At 38.5% G+C, this 16,818-nt stretch overlaps 3 protein-coding genes across 6 annotated transcripts in view; 1 reads left to right on the plus strand and 2 right to left on the minus strand.

Annotated features, from left to right (window-relative positions):
* LOC120556827 (low-density lipoprotein receptor-related protein 1-like) overlaps positions 1–4,177 on the plus strand; it is a 98,686-nt gene extending 94,509 nt beyond the window's left edge. For 2 of the 4 annotated variants that reach the window (XM_039796560.1, XM_039796561.1), the window contains exons 84-90: positions 138–321; positions 426–533; positions 680–753; positions 856–949; positions 1,098–1,136; positions 2,028–2,172; positions 2,269–4,177. In XM_039796560.1, the coding sequence (XP_039652494.1) occupies positions 138–321; positions 426–533; positions 680–753; positions 856–949; positions 1,098–1,136; positions 2,028–2,172; positions 2,269–2,409 (785 nt within the window). In that variant the 3' untranslated portion in view covers positions 2,410–4,177. The remainder of the gene's footprint in view (positions 1–137; positions 322–425; positions 534–679; positions 754–855; positions 950–1,097; positions 1,137–2,027; positions 2,173–2,268) is intronic. The other 2 variants (XM_039796562.1, XM_039796563.1) reach the window with 1 other exon arrangement.
* Positions 4,178–6,489: 2,312 nt separating this feature from the next.
* LOC120556944 (E3 ubiquitin-protein ligase DTX3L-like) lies at positions 6,490–11,102 on the minus strand (the record flags this gene model as incomplete). The annotated part of the gene is made up of 4 exons (XM_039796842.1): positions 11,031–11,102; positions 8,479–8,683; positions 6,931–8,291; positions 6,490–6,831 (listed from the first exon to the last, which is right to left on the minus strand). Coding segments are annotated over exons 2-4 (1,899 nt in total), but the record flags the coding sequence as incomplete, so codon positions are not given.
* Positions 11,103–11,652: 550 nt separating this feature from the next.
* Positions 11,653–16,209, minus strand: LOC120556945 (E3 ubiquitin-protein ligase DTX3L-like). Its single transcript, XM_039796843.1, has 8 exons — positions 16,145–16,209; positions 15,829–15,874; positions 15,653–15,688; positions 15,054–15,243; positions 14,750–14,916; positions 13,506–14,663; positions 13,189–13,406; positions 11,653–12,071 (listed from the first exon to the last, which is right to left on the minus strand). Exons 2-8 carry the CDS (start codon positions 15,853–15,855, stop codon positions 12,002–12,004), a joined length of 1,866 nt encoding a protein of 621 aa, XP_039652777.1. The 5' UTR covers positions 15,856–15,874; positions 16,145–16,209; the 3' UTR covers positions 11,653–12,001.
* Between the last annotated feature and the right edge of the window lie 609 nt (positions 16,210–16,818).

The raw sequence follows: 16,818 nt of genomic DNA on the forward strand, positions 1-16,818 counted from the left end.
CTCTAATAGATTATGATAGATTATGATGTGGTTGATTAGCAGTGCACTTACGTGTGTGTGTGTGTGTGTGTGTGTGTGTGTGTGTGTGTGTGTGTGTGTGTGTGTGTGTGTGTGTGTGTGTGTGTGTGTGCGAGCAGGAAGCTGTGAAGGCCACTGCCTGAACAAAGGTACATGTCTACAGAGTGAAAATGGCTCCAAACTGTGCCGCTGTCTGCCCCAGTACAGTGGCAGCACATGCGAGATTGATAAGTGTCACTATTGTCGCGACGGCGAGTGTATCCCCAGCGATGGTTTCACGTCTACAGGGGACTTCACCTGCCGGTAAGGCTCATAATTTACTCAAACACACACAAACACACTTACACATGCAAAGTTGTCTAGTCTTTGTCATTGCTACTCACAATCTTTTTTTCTGTCTTCTACAGCTGCACAAATGGAAGAGTCCAGCCCAGCTGTTACACATGTGATACAAATGAGTACTGTGCAAATGGCCAGTGCTCTATAAACTCCATCAGCCGCCTTCCAGAGTGCAGGTGAGGAGCAGTGTTTTCATCCATAATTGTTATCATTTGAGTCTGAATATCGCCAATGTATCATTGCATACACACTTATCTCTATTTCCTCTCTTTGTGTGTGTGTGTGTGTCCGTGTCCGTGTGTGTGTGTGTGTGTGTGCGCAGATGTTCACCTGGTTGGGCGGGGCATCGCTGCGAGTCCGTAGCCAACAGTGACGGTGCCTCTAATTCCGGCGGACGTAAGTCAACACTTCTACCATGACATCAATAATAGAAGTTCATTGAATGGAATACATTTCTCTACGCCCCATACTTATGTTTGTACATGTTTGTGTACGTAGGCACAGCCTCCATAGTGATCCCTGTGCTGCTGCTGTTGCTGCTGGTTCTGCTGGCTGTTGGAGCGTTGTTCTGGTATAGAAGAAGGATGAGGGGGTGAGTCACACTTTATATAGCACACATTTTAAACAAGAGTTAGTTGAGACCTCTTTTTGCCTTTGTATTCCCTTTCCCTTCCTTCTTTCCTTTCTTCCGTCTGCACTTTTCCTCTCCTCACTGTAATGGCATCTCTTTTGCTCCTCAGGTCTAGCCGGCCCGGCAAAACCGGCTCCAGACGCTTGCGGTAACGGTTGCCAGGGTTACACTTTCCTTCCATACCCTCATTTAATTCTGTATCCTGACGCTCTCTCTTTCTCGGTCACTCCCTTGTCCATAAGTCTTGGATGCTGTGCAGTGTTTGGTCCTGTGGTGAATGTCGCGCCATTCTTAGATGTTCATGAGAGCTGTAGCTCATCCTGCTCCTACGGGATCTTTCTTGTCTAAACGCCCTCTTCAGAGCAGCTCCAGATCTATTGAAAAGATGTATTGAATAGATCTGACGGTGCTGTAGATCCGTCATACTGCTGTCCATCATACTGTGCCATATTGTACTTACTGTACTGTGCTGTGGTTTGTATTGTGGTAGTGTCTCTCGTAGTGAGAGATGGACAGTGTGACGGCATTCTTCCAAGCTCAGATTGGAAAATGCAATGTGAGAAATCCAGCATTTACTTAAAAGGTAGAAAGGCAATGCAGACATTCATAGCATATTTTGGATTCATTGTGGTCTTAAAAGATAGTCTGTGGGGCGCTCTAGTAGCTCACCGAGTTGAGTGCATAGTGGAGTCCTTACCGCAGCGGCTTGGGTTCGAGTCCGGCCCAGAGTCCTATGCTGCAGGTCTTCCCTTCTCTCTCCCCTTTTCTTTCAGTCACTATCTAAATAAAAAAAATAAAAAATAAAAAAAACTTAGGTCTGTAGGTCCTCTGTGTCTGGATCTGTCATGGGCTACATGAATGCTGGGTTTGTGTTGGTGCCTGTGCTGTGGCTTAGTTCTCTCAGCCTGGATGGTGGTGAGAGACATGTAATGCCTCTTCCCTTCATAATGTGGCTGTGTCTCCCGCTTTCACTGTTAAGGCTCTTATAACTTTAATAAGACACACAAAGATATGACGGTGCCCTTACTATTTTGTGTAGGGCCAAGGGCTTCCAGCACCAAAGGATGACCAACGGGGCCATGAATGTTGAGATTGGAAACCCTGCCTACAAGATCTACGAGGGCGAGCCGGATGACGACGCCGGGGAGCTGCTAGACGCAGACTTCACGCTGGACCCAGACAAGGTAGAGACAAATACCAGGCGTGCATGTACATACACAGATGTTGTAGCCGCTGCACATATAAATAATATCTAATGGATGATTGTTGGCCCATTCCAGCCCACCAACTTCACAAACCCAGTATATGCCACTCTTTACATGGGAGCACACAACAGCCGCAACTCGCTGGCCAGCACAGATGAGAAGAAGGAGTTGCTATCACGTGGAGATGAAGAGCCCCTTGTGGACCCCCTGACATAAACTATCCATTGGCCTGGATCACGCTATTCCAAACACACCCCTCTTCTTGCCTTTTAAAGAAAAACGAAACAAAAAAAATGGATAAAAAGTGTGAGAGAAAATTGATAAAAAGTGTGAACACTGTATAAAATGTACAAAAATGAAGGACTACTTTTGTATGTGATTGCAGTATTATATTTTGTTCTTTTGAGATTCCTCTGGTCAAAAATGAATAACATTTTCTATGAGAGATTTTTAATTTACACTTTGTCCCTTACCCTTTACCTAAATAGCCACTACCTCTGTGCAAAATGAAATGGAAACAAGAAAATCAGAAGAAAAGATGCTATCATTGGAGCAATTTTAATTTTTTATTTTTGTATGAATTGTATAGAAAAGAAAAAACAGTGTTCCATTTCACCAGTGCCAACTGTTTGTTGTTTGTGTTGACTTTGAGTGGGAAAGGCAAAACTCAAAGTTTTCTAAATCGGTACATATGTTGTCTTGCTGGAGTTTCTTAGCAAGATTGTGTGAGACAGATTTGTGATCGCACCGTTTGTGTATAGCACATGTAAAATGTCAATACCAGATGGCAACTACAGTATTTCCACATAATTTCTTCTCAGAGAACAATGTTCATGAAATGATTGTGTTGTCTTCCTTGCACAGAATTCATATTTTATGGTATAGTGTATATTGTAGGCTTTCTACCGTAAGATGTAAAACAGGTATGTTTGTTTATCACATTGTATGACAGTTGGAGCTCATGATTTGCTGAAGTGAGAGGATGAGAGGTGTTTTTTTGGTGTGTGATTATGAAGTTGGGAAAGTGAGGAAGTTGGTCATGGGTGAAACATTCCAGGCAGAGTGGTGGGTGGAGATTACAGATGTAACGATGGTAAGGGTAAATGCCCTCATGGGTGGGCAGTTGGTTGGGTGAACACGTCCAGGCCACAGCTGACTAATAACGGGAGGGCCATAGCAAATATACAAGACTTTGATGGATAGTGTCATGCCTGCACCATTTAGTTGTCTGTCACAAGGGTCTTGATTCAGAAGGAAAGGGAGGATGCAATTATGGTAAAATCGAAGAAAAAAAAAAGAGTGAGATGGGTCTTTGTTTGTCTTTTATTTCTCCAGTCCATTTTTTTTTTTTTTAAAGACCAGATAACATACATCTGGCTTTTAAGTAGATTTTTATTTCTACCTTTAGAGGATCAAAGTCTGTACGTTCACAGTTTTGTAATGACTCAGTCTTAAGTGCATTATGTTAATTTGGTCTTTAGCATTTCTCTGCTCTAATCTCTCACTCTCCTCTGTGCCATGCTGCTGCTAATGCTACCACTCTGGTCGCTCTGACACGTCCTTACGCTCAGCCTCTGTCCCAAAATGCTGCTTTCTGTCAGAAATGTGTCAGCCATATCTTAATGCATGTGAAAAGTAACACCAATCTTTAATGTAACTACAATAACAAGTTTTTTTTTTGTTGCTTACCTGTCAGCAAGTGTTATTTTATGCTGTTGTATATGTTTTGTCTTTAATGGAGAGAGAAGTACAATCATTTGACCTAAAGAACATTTTTGCAAAATCATACATGCATTTTCAGAATTGTTTTTTGATTAGTCCTTTTTTATGAAAAATGACACATAGCTTTTATAGTACACAATGCATGGAGGCACAGACTTTCTTCTGGAAAGAGAATAATGTTTAATTTTTGCTGGAGTACTTTACAAACTAAATAACAGATATTGTTATAAATAAAAATTTTAAAGAATTGTACAGAAAACAAGCCACTGTGTTTTGTGTTTTCTTTCTCACAATATATGCTGATAAAGTGAAGAATACTGTGTAGAGTCAGTGTGGGTTGGTTTAATCATTTATTAGGCAAACAGTAAATCCGATTACATTTTAAATTGAAAAACTACCAATTAAACAAATTAAGGAAATCCTTAAGTTATCCTTAATAGGTGAAGCTAATACATGTTGCTAAACCATAAACTCAAAGTAACCCTGACTGATACCATTAACAATTACAAGAAAGAAGACGGTATATAATACAGCAGTGTGCGCATTCCAGTAATTGCTTGTTTTACATAATCATTTAAATTGTTTTTGGTGTTAGTTTTTTTCGATTGCTAAACGACAGTGGGCACAACTGGAGTCACATGTGCAAAACGCTAACTACAGTCTTCACAGCAGCAGTTCATGTGGACCAAACTCTAGTTCGTTTTTCATTGCTTGAACACAGTTTTCAAAACTCTACACACTTATCCCATGACTTTAACCACAACGTGCACAACACTGTAGATTTACAGCACTTTGTTCAAATGCTAACACACTGCTGTCAAAACTGTTAACCACACATTCAAAACAGAATAGATTCCAGTCTGGTGCCTATCAAACACTGCTGATTGCAACTTTAGCTGAAAGCCTAAGCAGGTGTCTTGTTTTAGACTAGTTAGTGAACATATATGGTATTTATACAGAGAAAGCTCAGAAAGCCTTTTTTTGTATACAAACACCAAATAAGAATGACACAATTATACACTGTACTGTTTGAGAGAGAAGCAATAAAAGAGTATATCCATGGTGTACATACACATATCACCATTCATTACTATTTAGATATTACTTTCTACTTTCCTACATGTCCATACATATGTCCTGTTTTCCAGTAATACTGTAATTACTGTGACAAAATACTATTGCATATTGAATTTCATTCCTTCTTCATTACATTATTGTATCTATACTATCTTTTCCTTTCCTTAAAAATTTTAATTTGGTCCATCAATTATTCAAAAAATATATATTCTAGTGACAGTGTATGTATGTGTGTAATCCAATGAAGATTCTATATGTTTCACTACTAGACTATTTGTGATATTATGTGTTGTGTTCTGCATTGGTATTGCAGATTGTTTTAAATTTTGACATATAACTCCAGTTGCTCATTTATCCAGCTTTATATGACTTTCCTCCGTCTTCACTCCTTCACCTTTCCTCCATTCCTTCACGGCTCAATATATATATCTGTACATATTATATATATATATCTATATTACACACACATACATACATCATATAGATACACATATACATACATATATATACACACATATATATACACATATACATACATATATATACATACATATACACACACATATATATATATATATATATATGTGTGTATATATATATATATATGTATATATATATATATATATATATATATATATGTGTATATATATGTATATATATATGTGTATATATATATATATGTGCATATATATGTATGTATATATATATATGTATATATATATATACACATACATATACATATATATATATACATACATACATATATATATATATATATATATATATATATATATATATATATATATATATATATATATATATATATATACACATATATATATACATATATACATACATACATACATACTCAGTCCCTCCAGAAAAACGCGATTATGCGATCGCATAATTCAACGCATAATTAGCCAAAGTCCACATATTTATGCGGGGGACGCATTTTTCACATACATCGCACTTTCGCCGCATAAATTGCCGATTTCCGCGCAAAATATGCGGGGCTTGCATGATTTCATAATCCCCGCATTTTCGTTTGCAAAAAGTCACATATATCTTAGCAGAAAGTTGAAAAATGAACATCATCAAAAAGCAGGGTGTTGGGGGAATCACTTTTTTGTCTTTTTCATCAAACCACAGCTTTTGCAAGTTACCGAAATGTTTGCAAGTTCCTGCAATTTCATCGCATAAAATTGCATTTTTTTAAGAAAACGTGCCGCATAATCAAGGATTTTTGACCGCAACAATCACAAAAAAAACGTTTGGGGTCACTTACAAATTTCCATTCCACTCCATTATAGACAGAATACCAGCTGATCTGAGTGGGTGGCTGATCTTTAATGCAATATCTGCCCATTATCAGCAACCATTCATCCAATGTTCCAAAGGCACATCAAAATTTTAAAAGGCTAACTGAGAAAACATTGGAGAACCCTTTTGCAATTATGTAAGCACATAATGTAATCTGAAAACTGCTGCCCTGGTTAAAAAAAAAACATTGCAACTGATCTCAGCTGGTATTCTGTCTATAATGGAGTGGAATGGAAATTTGGAAGTGACCCCAAACTTTTGACCGGTAGTGTATATAAAAGAGATTTGGCTACTGTACCATTCTGGTCCTCCTGTCGTGTTGGTCTTGTGGTAAATGTCGTTCCAGGTCACCTGGTTGTCCATCCCAGACGTTCTGGACGTTCCAACAGTGAAAATGAGCTTCTGGTTAAACGCTTTCTTCAACAGGAACAGCACTTCTCTGCCCTCTTTATTGTCTGGCAGATATGCTGTTCTGCTAATACCAAAATAGTACTTTCCAGGATTTGGATGCTTTTCCTGCAAAAAGATAATGAAACATATATTAGAACTGACAGTCGTCTAACTCACAAGTTCTACAATTGACACATCTGAAAATATTTAACTCAAGGCATTTACCGTCTGTTTTCCACTTGAAATGTCATAGTTGATGGTTATAGTGCCGCAGCCTGAGAATCCAGGAAGGGATGAGTAATGTGACTTCCATGTCATGTGTCCATCTGGCTGGTCTCCCTCCATCATACCAAAGACATCTCTGCATACAGGACAGGTGGGTCCCATGGCTTCCTTTGACTGGGCCAGGCATTCCTCACAAAACTCATGTTTACACTTGAGCTGTTTCTTTTTGGTAAATGGCTCCATGCATATAGGACATGTTTCTTCATCTGCTGTTGCTCCCCCTGTTGGTGCCTCAGTGTTGTATCCTGATTGTCCATTCAACACGGGTCCATCGGAGGCGGCCTCTGACAACGAGTCAGTGAACCCAGTGGCGCCCTGGTATTGTGTGAAGCTCATGGGTGATGCGGCACTCTTTTGGAACTGATGGCTCATCATTGACATGTTTCCTCCAGATTTTTGGTAGCGTGCTTTGACTTTGCCTGGACTGAAGCTCATGGGCGATGTGGCACTCTTCTGATACAGGTGAAGAAGAGCTCGGACAGCGTGACTCTCCATTGAAGCATTTCCTCCAGATTTGTTGTAGCAAGCTTTGACTTTGACTTTGCCTGGACTTATGCCTGATTCTTTAAAGTCCACACCAAACTTAGTTTTGATCTTAGTTACTTGCTCATTGAAAGAAGTAGTCATCAGCTTCCAGGAGCTCTCCTCCATGGTTAGTCCAGCATTGGCGAGAGGGTCTTTGATGCTCATGCCAATGTTCAGTGGTGTGTCTTGAGACGCCCACGTAGACTCTCCAACAGAAGGGCTGGTATTTGTTGACGGAGTTAAGGACTTTCTGATGGCATCTTGACTTTGTCTTGGCCCACATACGGTCATTCCTTCAGAGGATACGGAAAGCAAAAGCTTGTTCTCAGGTCTCTGGATGATATTTAGTGTGTCATTCCACTCTTCTGGATTCACTTTCTTGAGAGGAAAAGTGAAGCCCCTGGATTCCACTGAGCACTTCTGGACAAGGTTAATGAACTCAGAGAAAGCATAGTTTGGACTTCCATCTTTCTGGTCTGCTTCAAATGTCAGCTTCACTTCTGCTAGGATTTTAACTCCAGTCTTTTTCTCTATATGTTTAATTTCTTGCTTGTAGGCCTGGTTCACATACCAGAAATGGTGCATTGGGATATTACAATTACATGTAAACGCGTTACTACTTTGTTCCGCGAATGAAGGAGGAAACTCCATTGAAGCATCATCTTGTATTTGTTTCGGCTGTTGAAAGCTCAGACTAACAGACATTATTCTGACTGCTGCTCTCCAATCTTTGCTGGTCAGTGTTTGTCCTCTCAGTTTCTGAAGCGTATGCAGGACTAAAATGAAAAACACAAAATGAATTTGTCTCCTAAAGAATAAAAGAAGACCTCAAGAAACTAAACTGCAAAACCAATATGTATACAGAAAGCTGGCCAGATGTCTATGTAAAGAAAGGTAGATGGTAGACAATGTTGTGAGATTTTACTGTAACAATTTAAAAAGCCAAACAAAGTTAGACTGCACCTGGGGCAGGAGTAATCTTCATTACAACTCTGTCTGTTGAGGCACTTAAAACCGTGCAGTCTTCCCCCAAACTGTTTCTGTTGAACCAAGCCTGGAGAAGTCGCTCTAGATGCAGCTCAAGTTTGAGTGGTGGATCACCCCTTGACCACTCCACATTTAGAACAACCACATCTTCATCTTTTTCCTGCGATGACATCTTTGGAGCCTGAAAACACGTACAAACCATTAACGCTGCTGTGGTACTAAATAAATCCTCTGGGTTATTCAGCTGGGAAGGTGTGCTTTCTATTTCCTTTATTTAAAGAGACAAAGGACGATGTTTACAGTATTAGCTGGGTACAGTTTGTTTCACGAATAATAATAAATAAATAAATAAATAAATACATACATACTTTAAGATAGCATGCTTAAAATCTTGAATGTTTAAAGTTTAATTGTTCAAGAATTTAAGCAATTATTGTTACATTAAGAAATTAAGTATTACATTTTGAACCAATATGTTAATGCAACAATAATTTTCACATAGCCACCATATCACATATTAGACGTGGAATTAGCAAATGCCCAAATTATGGAGAATATAAAAGATGGAGCATATGTTGACTAAAACGCCAGCTCTGAGGTTTCTGAGGGGTTTAAGCACCACAATTTCTGCCCACATTCCAAATAATAACAATAAAGAATTAATGAGATCAGATTAGGTTGTAGCCTTAAGTGTAGGCCTATCGCATTTTTGGCAGTTCGTCATGTTCAAAACATCATGATGGGTCAGTGTATCTTTTGGTCATTTGATTTTCATTTCATAAACGGGTATTAAAAAACAAAAAACTAATGGTTGTTTGATTTTCGTTTTAAAATACAAACTTTGAAATTGAAATACAAGGCGTTTTTTCCTTTTCATGGTCAAAAGGGGATGAGAGATATTTAAAAATATGCTTTGATATTTATTTTCTATTTCATATAACAAAAAATAAAATCACTCGAAGAAATAGAAATAAAAAAAGGCCAGTTTTTTCATATTCAGAGACCGGATGTTGTCATTTCCAATGCAACAGCGCCAGTATACCAGTGTTGCTTTCAGCACAAGCTAAAATGACTTTGGAACATAGACTGTTAATATTAATATGTACAGTCTATGCTTTGGAACCCTACTCTGATAATGCTTGAGCTGACTTTTATTTCAAAATGTCACATTTATTTACAGTATTTCCCTCTCCCTGCATCCCTCTGACTCTCCGTACCGGCATTATGCAACATGACCCCACACAAATTGCAACAGACACTCAACTGATCTAGTCTCTCAAAAGTCTCCTCTATAACATGTAAAATGTCCTAAGAAATCCAAGTAGTGGAACGTATTGAAAAATATTGAAATCAATAATGCCAGTTTCCCATTGCAGCCTATGTTAAAGAGACACTACAGGTGAATAGGGAAATATTTTAACTAACAGATATCTCCATTAAACTTCCCCAGTTGATTATTTAAATTAAGACAATAATCTCTTGTATTACAATTATTCTGAATGTGTATGTTTAATTATGCAAATGACTGCTAATTTGCATCAATAATGTGTTTCAGTATTTTTCAACTTGAATTTATATGTTATAGAGGAGACTTTTATGAGTAATAAACATTTCTCAGATTTTCTGTTGCAATTTGTGGGAGATTACTTATACCCGCCAGGATTTGCATCATGCCACTTTGTGCAATAAAATGGTTAATTTTATAACAGTGCTGTGCAGAGCCAATGCTGCTGGTTCTGCCGCTGCAAATATATTTTAGCCTGAAAAGGTTAAAACCGACATGTTTTTATCTATATTGTTGTGTACAAACTTTTTCGACTGAGATTTGTTGGTTGAGCATGTTGTAGACTGCTATTGCCGTTGTAATGCAGTATGTTGGAAGGTAAAATCGTTGCTGTTTTTTCAGTTTGTCCTTTTTGCTAATTCGTCTTTTGAAAAGGGCCCACTCACTTTTGTACTGGCCCGCACAAAATACTATTTCTGCCTACGCCATTGCTTTGTAGCGTCTATTATTTTTTTCCGGATTACTCACAAAGGTCATGAACACACCGAACTATGAGTAACGGCTTCACAACTCTGCAAAAGGGATTTTCTGAGGAGCACTTGAATGCAGCACAGCCGCCGTACCAATTCTTTCATACTGTTGCATTCTATGGACTATAATTACTATATTACTATTTACGGGCTCTTGTCCTCGACACTGCCAGACGTCTTGACAATCTTTACTATTAAAGACACAGCATACAGCACAAAGTGTTTGTATTTGATCGAGTTTACAGCTTAAAAAACAAACATAATTCTTTATCTGGCATATGACTGCGCACATTTATTATGTTAAATGTAGGCCTGATGTTAAAAACAAATCCTACTCCACTTTTTGCCATGGCAAGTTAAACTAGCCTACCTATATATTTTTAGCAATTTATGGCGAACACAATCTTTGACACGTTACATCGCATATCCTTACCGTCTAATAATCATACATACAGGATTTATAACATGAAATATAAGACGCAGGACTGACTTACCTTCGATCAAAAGTGAAACTCATTTTATAAGTTTGACTGACACCGAACAGGCCAATCAGAGGGTCGAACCCGCCCAATTATCATAAAAGTTGCCTATTGTTTGCTTTGTACTGGAGAAGGGGTTTAATCCCTACATGCATGTTAAATGTTTATGATATTGTGCCACATTGTTTGTACTGAGGGAACTTTGTACTGTGGTAACAAGGTTTCCCAGTTTCTGTCCTTAAACTGTCCCAAAATGCTTCTTTTAGATATGTCAGCCATATATTCACGCAAGTAGGAACAATCTTGAATGCAATTACAATAACACTTTTTTATTTAGCTTACTTCACATTTTCAGAATTGTTATTTGATTAGTCCTTGTTTCCTTTAATGAAAAAGTACACATAGGCCTACAGTAGCTTTTATAGTACACAATGCATGAAGGCTCAGACTTTCTTCTGGGAAGAGAATAATATCTAATGTCTGCTGGAGTACTTTACAAACTAAATAACAGAAATGTTAATATACAATTTTAACATTATACATATACAATTATACAGGAAACAAGCCAATGGGTTTTTAGTTGTGTTTTTTGTTTTACATGTGCTGATATAGGTAAGAATACTATGAGTCAGTGTGGTTTGGATTAATCATTTATTGGGCAAACAGTAAATTAGATCCAGTAGATTATGTGTACTGTAGACACATGTGACTCTTTTACTATTATATTTTTGAGAAACTTTATCAATCAACAAACAAAATTGAGGAAATCCTTCAAAGTTATACTTAATAGGTAAAGATAATACACGTTGCTAAACCATAAACTCTTAAGCTGTAAATGCTGATCATTCCACCTCAAAGTAACCCTTACTGATGAGAGACAGTATACAATACAGCAGTATGTATATTCCAGTAATTGCTTGTTTTACATAATCATTTAATTTGTTAGTGATAATACAACTCTCCTCAGCCACTTTGTATCAAAGTCTTTACTCGATGCCTTTAGCCTTCAGCTCCTCCCTGACTCTGCTCAGGTAGCCAGGGTCAGGATACCCAAAACTGTGGAAACAGTAAGAGAGTATGTACAAGTGTTAATATATGGCATTTCAGTAGACTTGACATTATATATACACTCACCTAAAGGATTATTAGGAACACCATACTAATACCGTGTTTGACTCAGTCCTATCAATATGGGCCAACATTTCTAAAGAATGCTTCCAGCACCTTGTTGAATCAATGACACAAAGAATGAAGGCAGTTCTGAAGGTGAGAGGGATCCCCCACACCATTACACCCCCACCAGCCTGCCCAGTGGTAACAAGGCATGACAGATCCATGTTCTCATTCTGTTTATGCCAAATTCTGACTCTACCATCTGAATGTCTCAACAGAAATCGAGACTCATCAGACCAGGCAACATTTTTCCAGTCTTCAACTGTCCAATTCTGGTGCGCTCGTGCAAATTGTAGCCTCATTTTCCTATTTTTAGTGGAGATGAGTGGTACCTGGTGGGCTCTTCTGCTGGTGTTGCCCATCCGCCTCAAGGCCGTGCTTGTTGTGGCTTCACAAATGCTTTGCTGCGTACCTCGGTTGTAACAAATGGTTATTTGAGTCAATGCTGATCTTCTATCAGCTTCAATCAGTCGGCCCATTCTCCTCTGACCTCTAGCATCAACAAGGCATTTTTGCCCCCCAGGACTGCAGCATACTGGATGTTTTTCCTTTTTCACACCATTCTTTGTAAACCCTAGAAATGGTTGTGCGTTAAAATCCCAGTAATTTAGCAGAATGTGAAATACTCAGACCAGCCCGTCTGGCAGCAACAACCATGCCACGCTCAAAGTTGCTTAGATCACCTTTCTTTCCCATTCTTACATTCAGTTTGGAGTTCAGGAGATTGTCTAGACCTGGACCACACCCCTAAATGCATTGAAGCAGCTGCCATGTGATTGGTTGATTAGATCATTTCATTAACGTGAAATTTAACAGGTGTTCCTAATTATCCTTTAGGTTAGTGAGTGAGTGAGTGAGTGAGTGTATATATATATATATATATATATATATATATATATATATATATATATATATATATATATATATATATATATATATATAGAGAGAGAGAGAGAGAGAGAGAGAGAGAGAGAGAGAGAGAGAGATTTGGCTACTGTACCATTCTGGTCCTCCTGTCGTGTTGGTCTTGTGGTGAATGTCGTTCCAGGTCACCTGGTTGTCCATCCCAGACGTTCTGGACGTTCCAACAGTGAAAATAAGCTTCTGGTCAAATGCTTTCTTCAACAGGTGCAGCACTTCTCTGCCCTCTTTATTGTCTGGCAGATATGCTGTTCTGCTAATACCAGAATAGTACTTTCCAGGATTTGGATGCTTTTCCTGCAAAAAGATAATGAAACATATATTAGAACTGACAGTTGTCTAACTCACAAGTTCTACAATTAACACATCTGAAAATATTTAACTCAAGTCATTTACCGTCTGTTTTCCACTTGAAATGTCATAGTTGATGGTTATAGTGCCGCAGCCTGAGAATCCAGGGAGGGATGAGTAATGTGACTTCCATGTCATGTGTCCATCTGGCTGGTCTCCCTCCATCATACCAAAGACATCTCTGCATACAGGACAAATGGGTCCCATGGCTTCCTTTGACTGGGCCAGGCATTCCTCACAAAACTCATGTTTACACTTGAGCTGTTTCTTTTTGGTAAATGTCTCCATGCATATAGGACATTTTTCATCTTTGTCATCTCCTGCTGTTGCTCCCCCCGCTGTTGGTACGTCAGTGTTGTCTCCTGATTGTCCATTCAACACAGGTCCACCGAAGGCACCCTCTGACAGCGAGCCAGTGAACCCAGTGGCGCCCTGGTGTTGGGTGAAGCTCATGGGTGATGTGGCACTCTTCTGATACAGGTGAAGAAGAGCTCGGACAGCGTGGCTCTCCATTGAAGCATTTCCTCCAGATTTGTTGTAGAAAGCTTTGACTTTGACTTTGCCTGGACTGATGCCTGATTCTTTAAAGTCCACACCAAACTTAGTTTTGATCTTAGTTACTTGCTCATTGAAGGAAGTAGTCATCAGCTTCCAGGAGCTCTCATCCATGGTTAGTCCAGCATTGGCAAGAGGGTCTTTGATGCTCATGCCAATGTTCAGTGGTGTGTCTTGAGACACCCATGTAGACTCTCCAACAGAAGGGCTGGTATTTGTTGATAGAGTTAAGGACTTTCTGATGGCATCTTGAACTGGTCTTGGTCCACATGCGGTCATTTCTTCAGAGGATACAGTAAGCAAAAGCTTGTTTTCTTTTGTCTGGGCGATTTTCAGCACGTCTTTCCACTGTTCTTCATCAACATTATTGAGAGGAATAGTTGAGCCATCTGATTCACCTAAGCACTTCTGGACGAGGCTTGTGAACTCTGAGAGAGCTTTTTGTGAGCCTCCATCTTCCTGGTCTGTTTGAAATGTCACATGTACTTCTCCCATGATTTTAACTCTATTCTCTTTCTCTATACGTTTAATTTCCTCCTTGTAGATGTGGTTCACGTACCAGAAATGGCCCACTGGGACAGGGCAACTGCATGTCTCCTTTCCTGCTGTAGAAACTGCACTACTCTGCTTCCCCTGGTGCAGTAGCTCCTGAATAAAATACAATGTATTCATTTAGTAAAAAGCATTACTTTTCAATGTAATTCATACCTACTGATTTTGTACACAGTACATACATATTGTGGCTGTGACACGGATGAAGGAGTAGGGTCCACTGAAGCATCCTCTGGCATTTGTGTCTTCAGCTCTAGTGGTGTCAACGTAACAGACTTTATTGTGACTGTGTGTGTCTTACATTTGCTGGTCAGTTTTTGTCCACTCAGTTTCTGAAGCTCACCCACAGCTAAAAAAGAAGACAAACACAAAATAAATATGCCTCAAAAAAAAAAAAAAAAAGAACATTGTATTGGTCAACATGAAATGTTGGTAATAGATGTGCGATTTAATTATATAAAAAACATAATAATAATCATACTATACCTGGAGCAGGTTTAAGACTTATCACAGCGGTCCCATTTTCTGAGACATTTAAAACAGCGCAGTCTCCTTGAAAGTTGCTTTTGCTGTTAGCCCAAGTCTGAAGAACTTTCTGCAGCTCTCTTTCACATTTCTGCGGTTGAACACCCTCTGACCACTCCACTAAGAGAGTGACTTGAACTTCATCTTTTGTCTGTCATAAAGTCATCAGAAAACGTGTTACGGTTACTGTATTACTAAGCAAGATAGCGAAAATCCTTCATGCCATTCAGCTACTTATATAGCTCAAATTACATTAGAGTTCTATATAGTGTTGATAACGTAGACTGATAATAGACTAGAATAAAGTCTAAACCAACAGCCTCAATACAGCAGAGACCCAACAGTTTGTGATTATTTAGGACTAGTTTAGATTTCCTGGGAACTTGTACCTGCATTAATACTTTCACTTTCACATACAGAAAAACACACAGACCTGCTGGAACTCGACCTAGGTTTTCTATGCCTCGGTTTTTAAGTTTTTAAAAGCTGCTCATGTCTTGGAAATGGGGTTCTTATTCTTATTGAACACAGCCTTAGCACACACACGCTCAAATACCTACCTGAGGGGTGTGAGGGTGCAGGTTATCGCCGTCAATCTTAATTAAAAAGACAATTGCAGCAATTAATACTTCAAAACAATTTCATCTGAAGAATAGCACAGCTCCCTTAGTTGTTTTTTATAATGTTCTGTTGTTCAAAATGAGTTTGCAGACTTTGCTAATCTAACGTTACTCACGTCCATGGGTACCTCTGTGTCTGACATTTTGACAGTCTTCTTCTTCCTTTAACACAGATGACAACAATGCTTGTAACGTTATATTTGGTGTATTTACATAAAACTGTCAAATGTTGACACTGTTATCGCTCGACTCCACTTTCGTTTACGTTAAGCTAATGCTAACTCGGGCTATATTTGCTTTCCAGTTTTCTTATTTCCTACATTTTTAACACAACTAACGTTAATGTAATGTAACGAACTTTATGTATAATTTTTGAACATACATACAGAAGGTAAAATATGAATTTATGACGCATACGGATCGACGACTTACCTTCACCTGGCTCTACCATAGACATAAACGCAGCTTCTTCCTGATAGATGAAAGTGAAAGTATTGTAGACGCGAAACAAGTGACGTCACAACGAAGGCGCCACACTGTAGCATAAATGGTCTGCAAAGTTTGTATATTTGATAGTTTGTTCAATACATATTGAAAAGAAAAAGAAAAGAAAGGCAGCTGTGGACCTTTTCTATTGATAAGTGCAGTCATCGGTGTAGTAGTTTAGGGATTTAGCTTTGAAACTTGAAAGATTGTTTTACTTAGAATAAGAACAATTTATAGGTCGCCGATCCTACATTAATTAACTTTACATTTCAGGGGAAATATTTCACTTTTTTTTATTCCACTGCTAATATTTATGTAAGGACTTTTACCGGAGTTTTTTTTTTTTTTTTTACACAGTGTTAGAAGGCTACTTTCACCAAAAGTACACATGTCATTTTTCCACCACTGCTGAAAGTGAAAAAAACAAAATAATAAAAAAAAATCAAGAAAACCTCTTTGTTTTTTGAAAGAAAAACATACAGTACAGGCCAAAAGTTTGGACACACCTTCTCATTCAATGCGTTTCCTTTTTATTTTCATGACTATTTACAAAGTAGCCACCCTTCGCTTTTTTATTAATAAGGGAAACAATTCCACTAATTAACCCTGACAAAGCACAC

The sequence above is a fragment of the Perca fluviatilis genome, chromosome 4 (genome assembly GCF_010015445.1).
Source record: "Perca fluviatilis chromosome 4, GENO_Pfluv_1.0, whole genome shotgun sequence".
NCBI lineage: Eukaryota > Metazoa > Chordata > Actinopteri > Perciformes > Percidae > Perca > Perca fluviatilis.

Coding starts and splice junctions, on each gene's coding strand:
- LOC120556945 (XM_039796843.1), bottom strand. CDS start 15,855: ATGTCAGACACAGAGGTACCCATGGAC. Junction 15,244..15,652: donor TGCACCCTCACACCCCTCAG/GTAGGTATTTGA, acceptor ACTTTATGACAG/ACAAAAGATGAAGTTCAAGT. Junction 12,072..13,188: donor ACGACAGGAGGACCAGAATG/GTACAGTAGCCA, acceptor CTGTTTCCACAG/TTTTGGGTATCCTGACCCTG.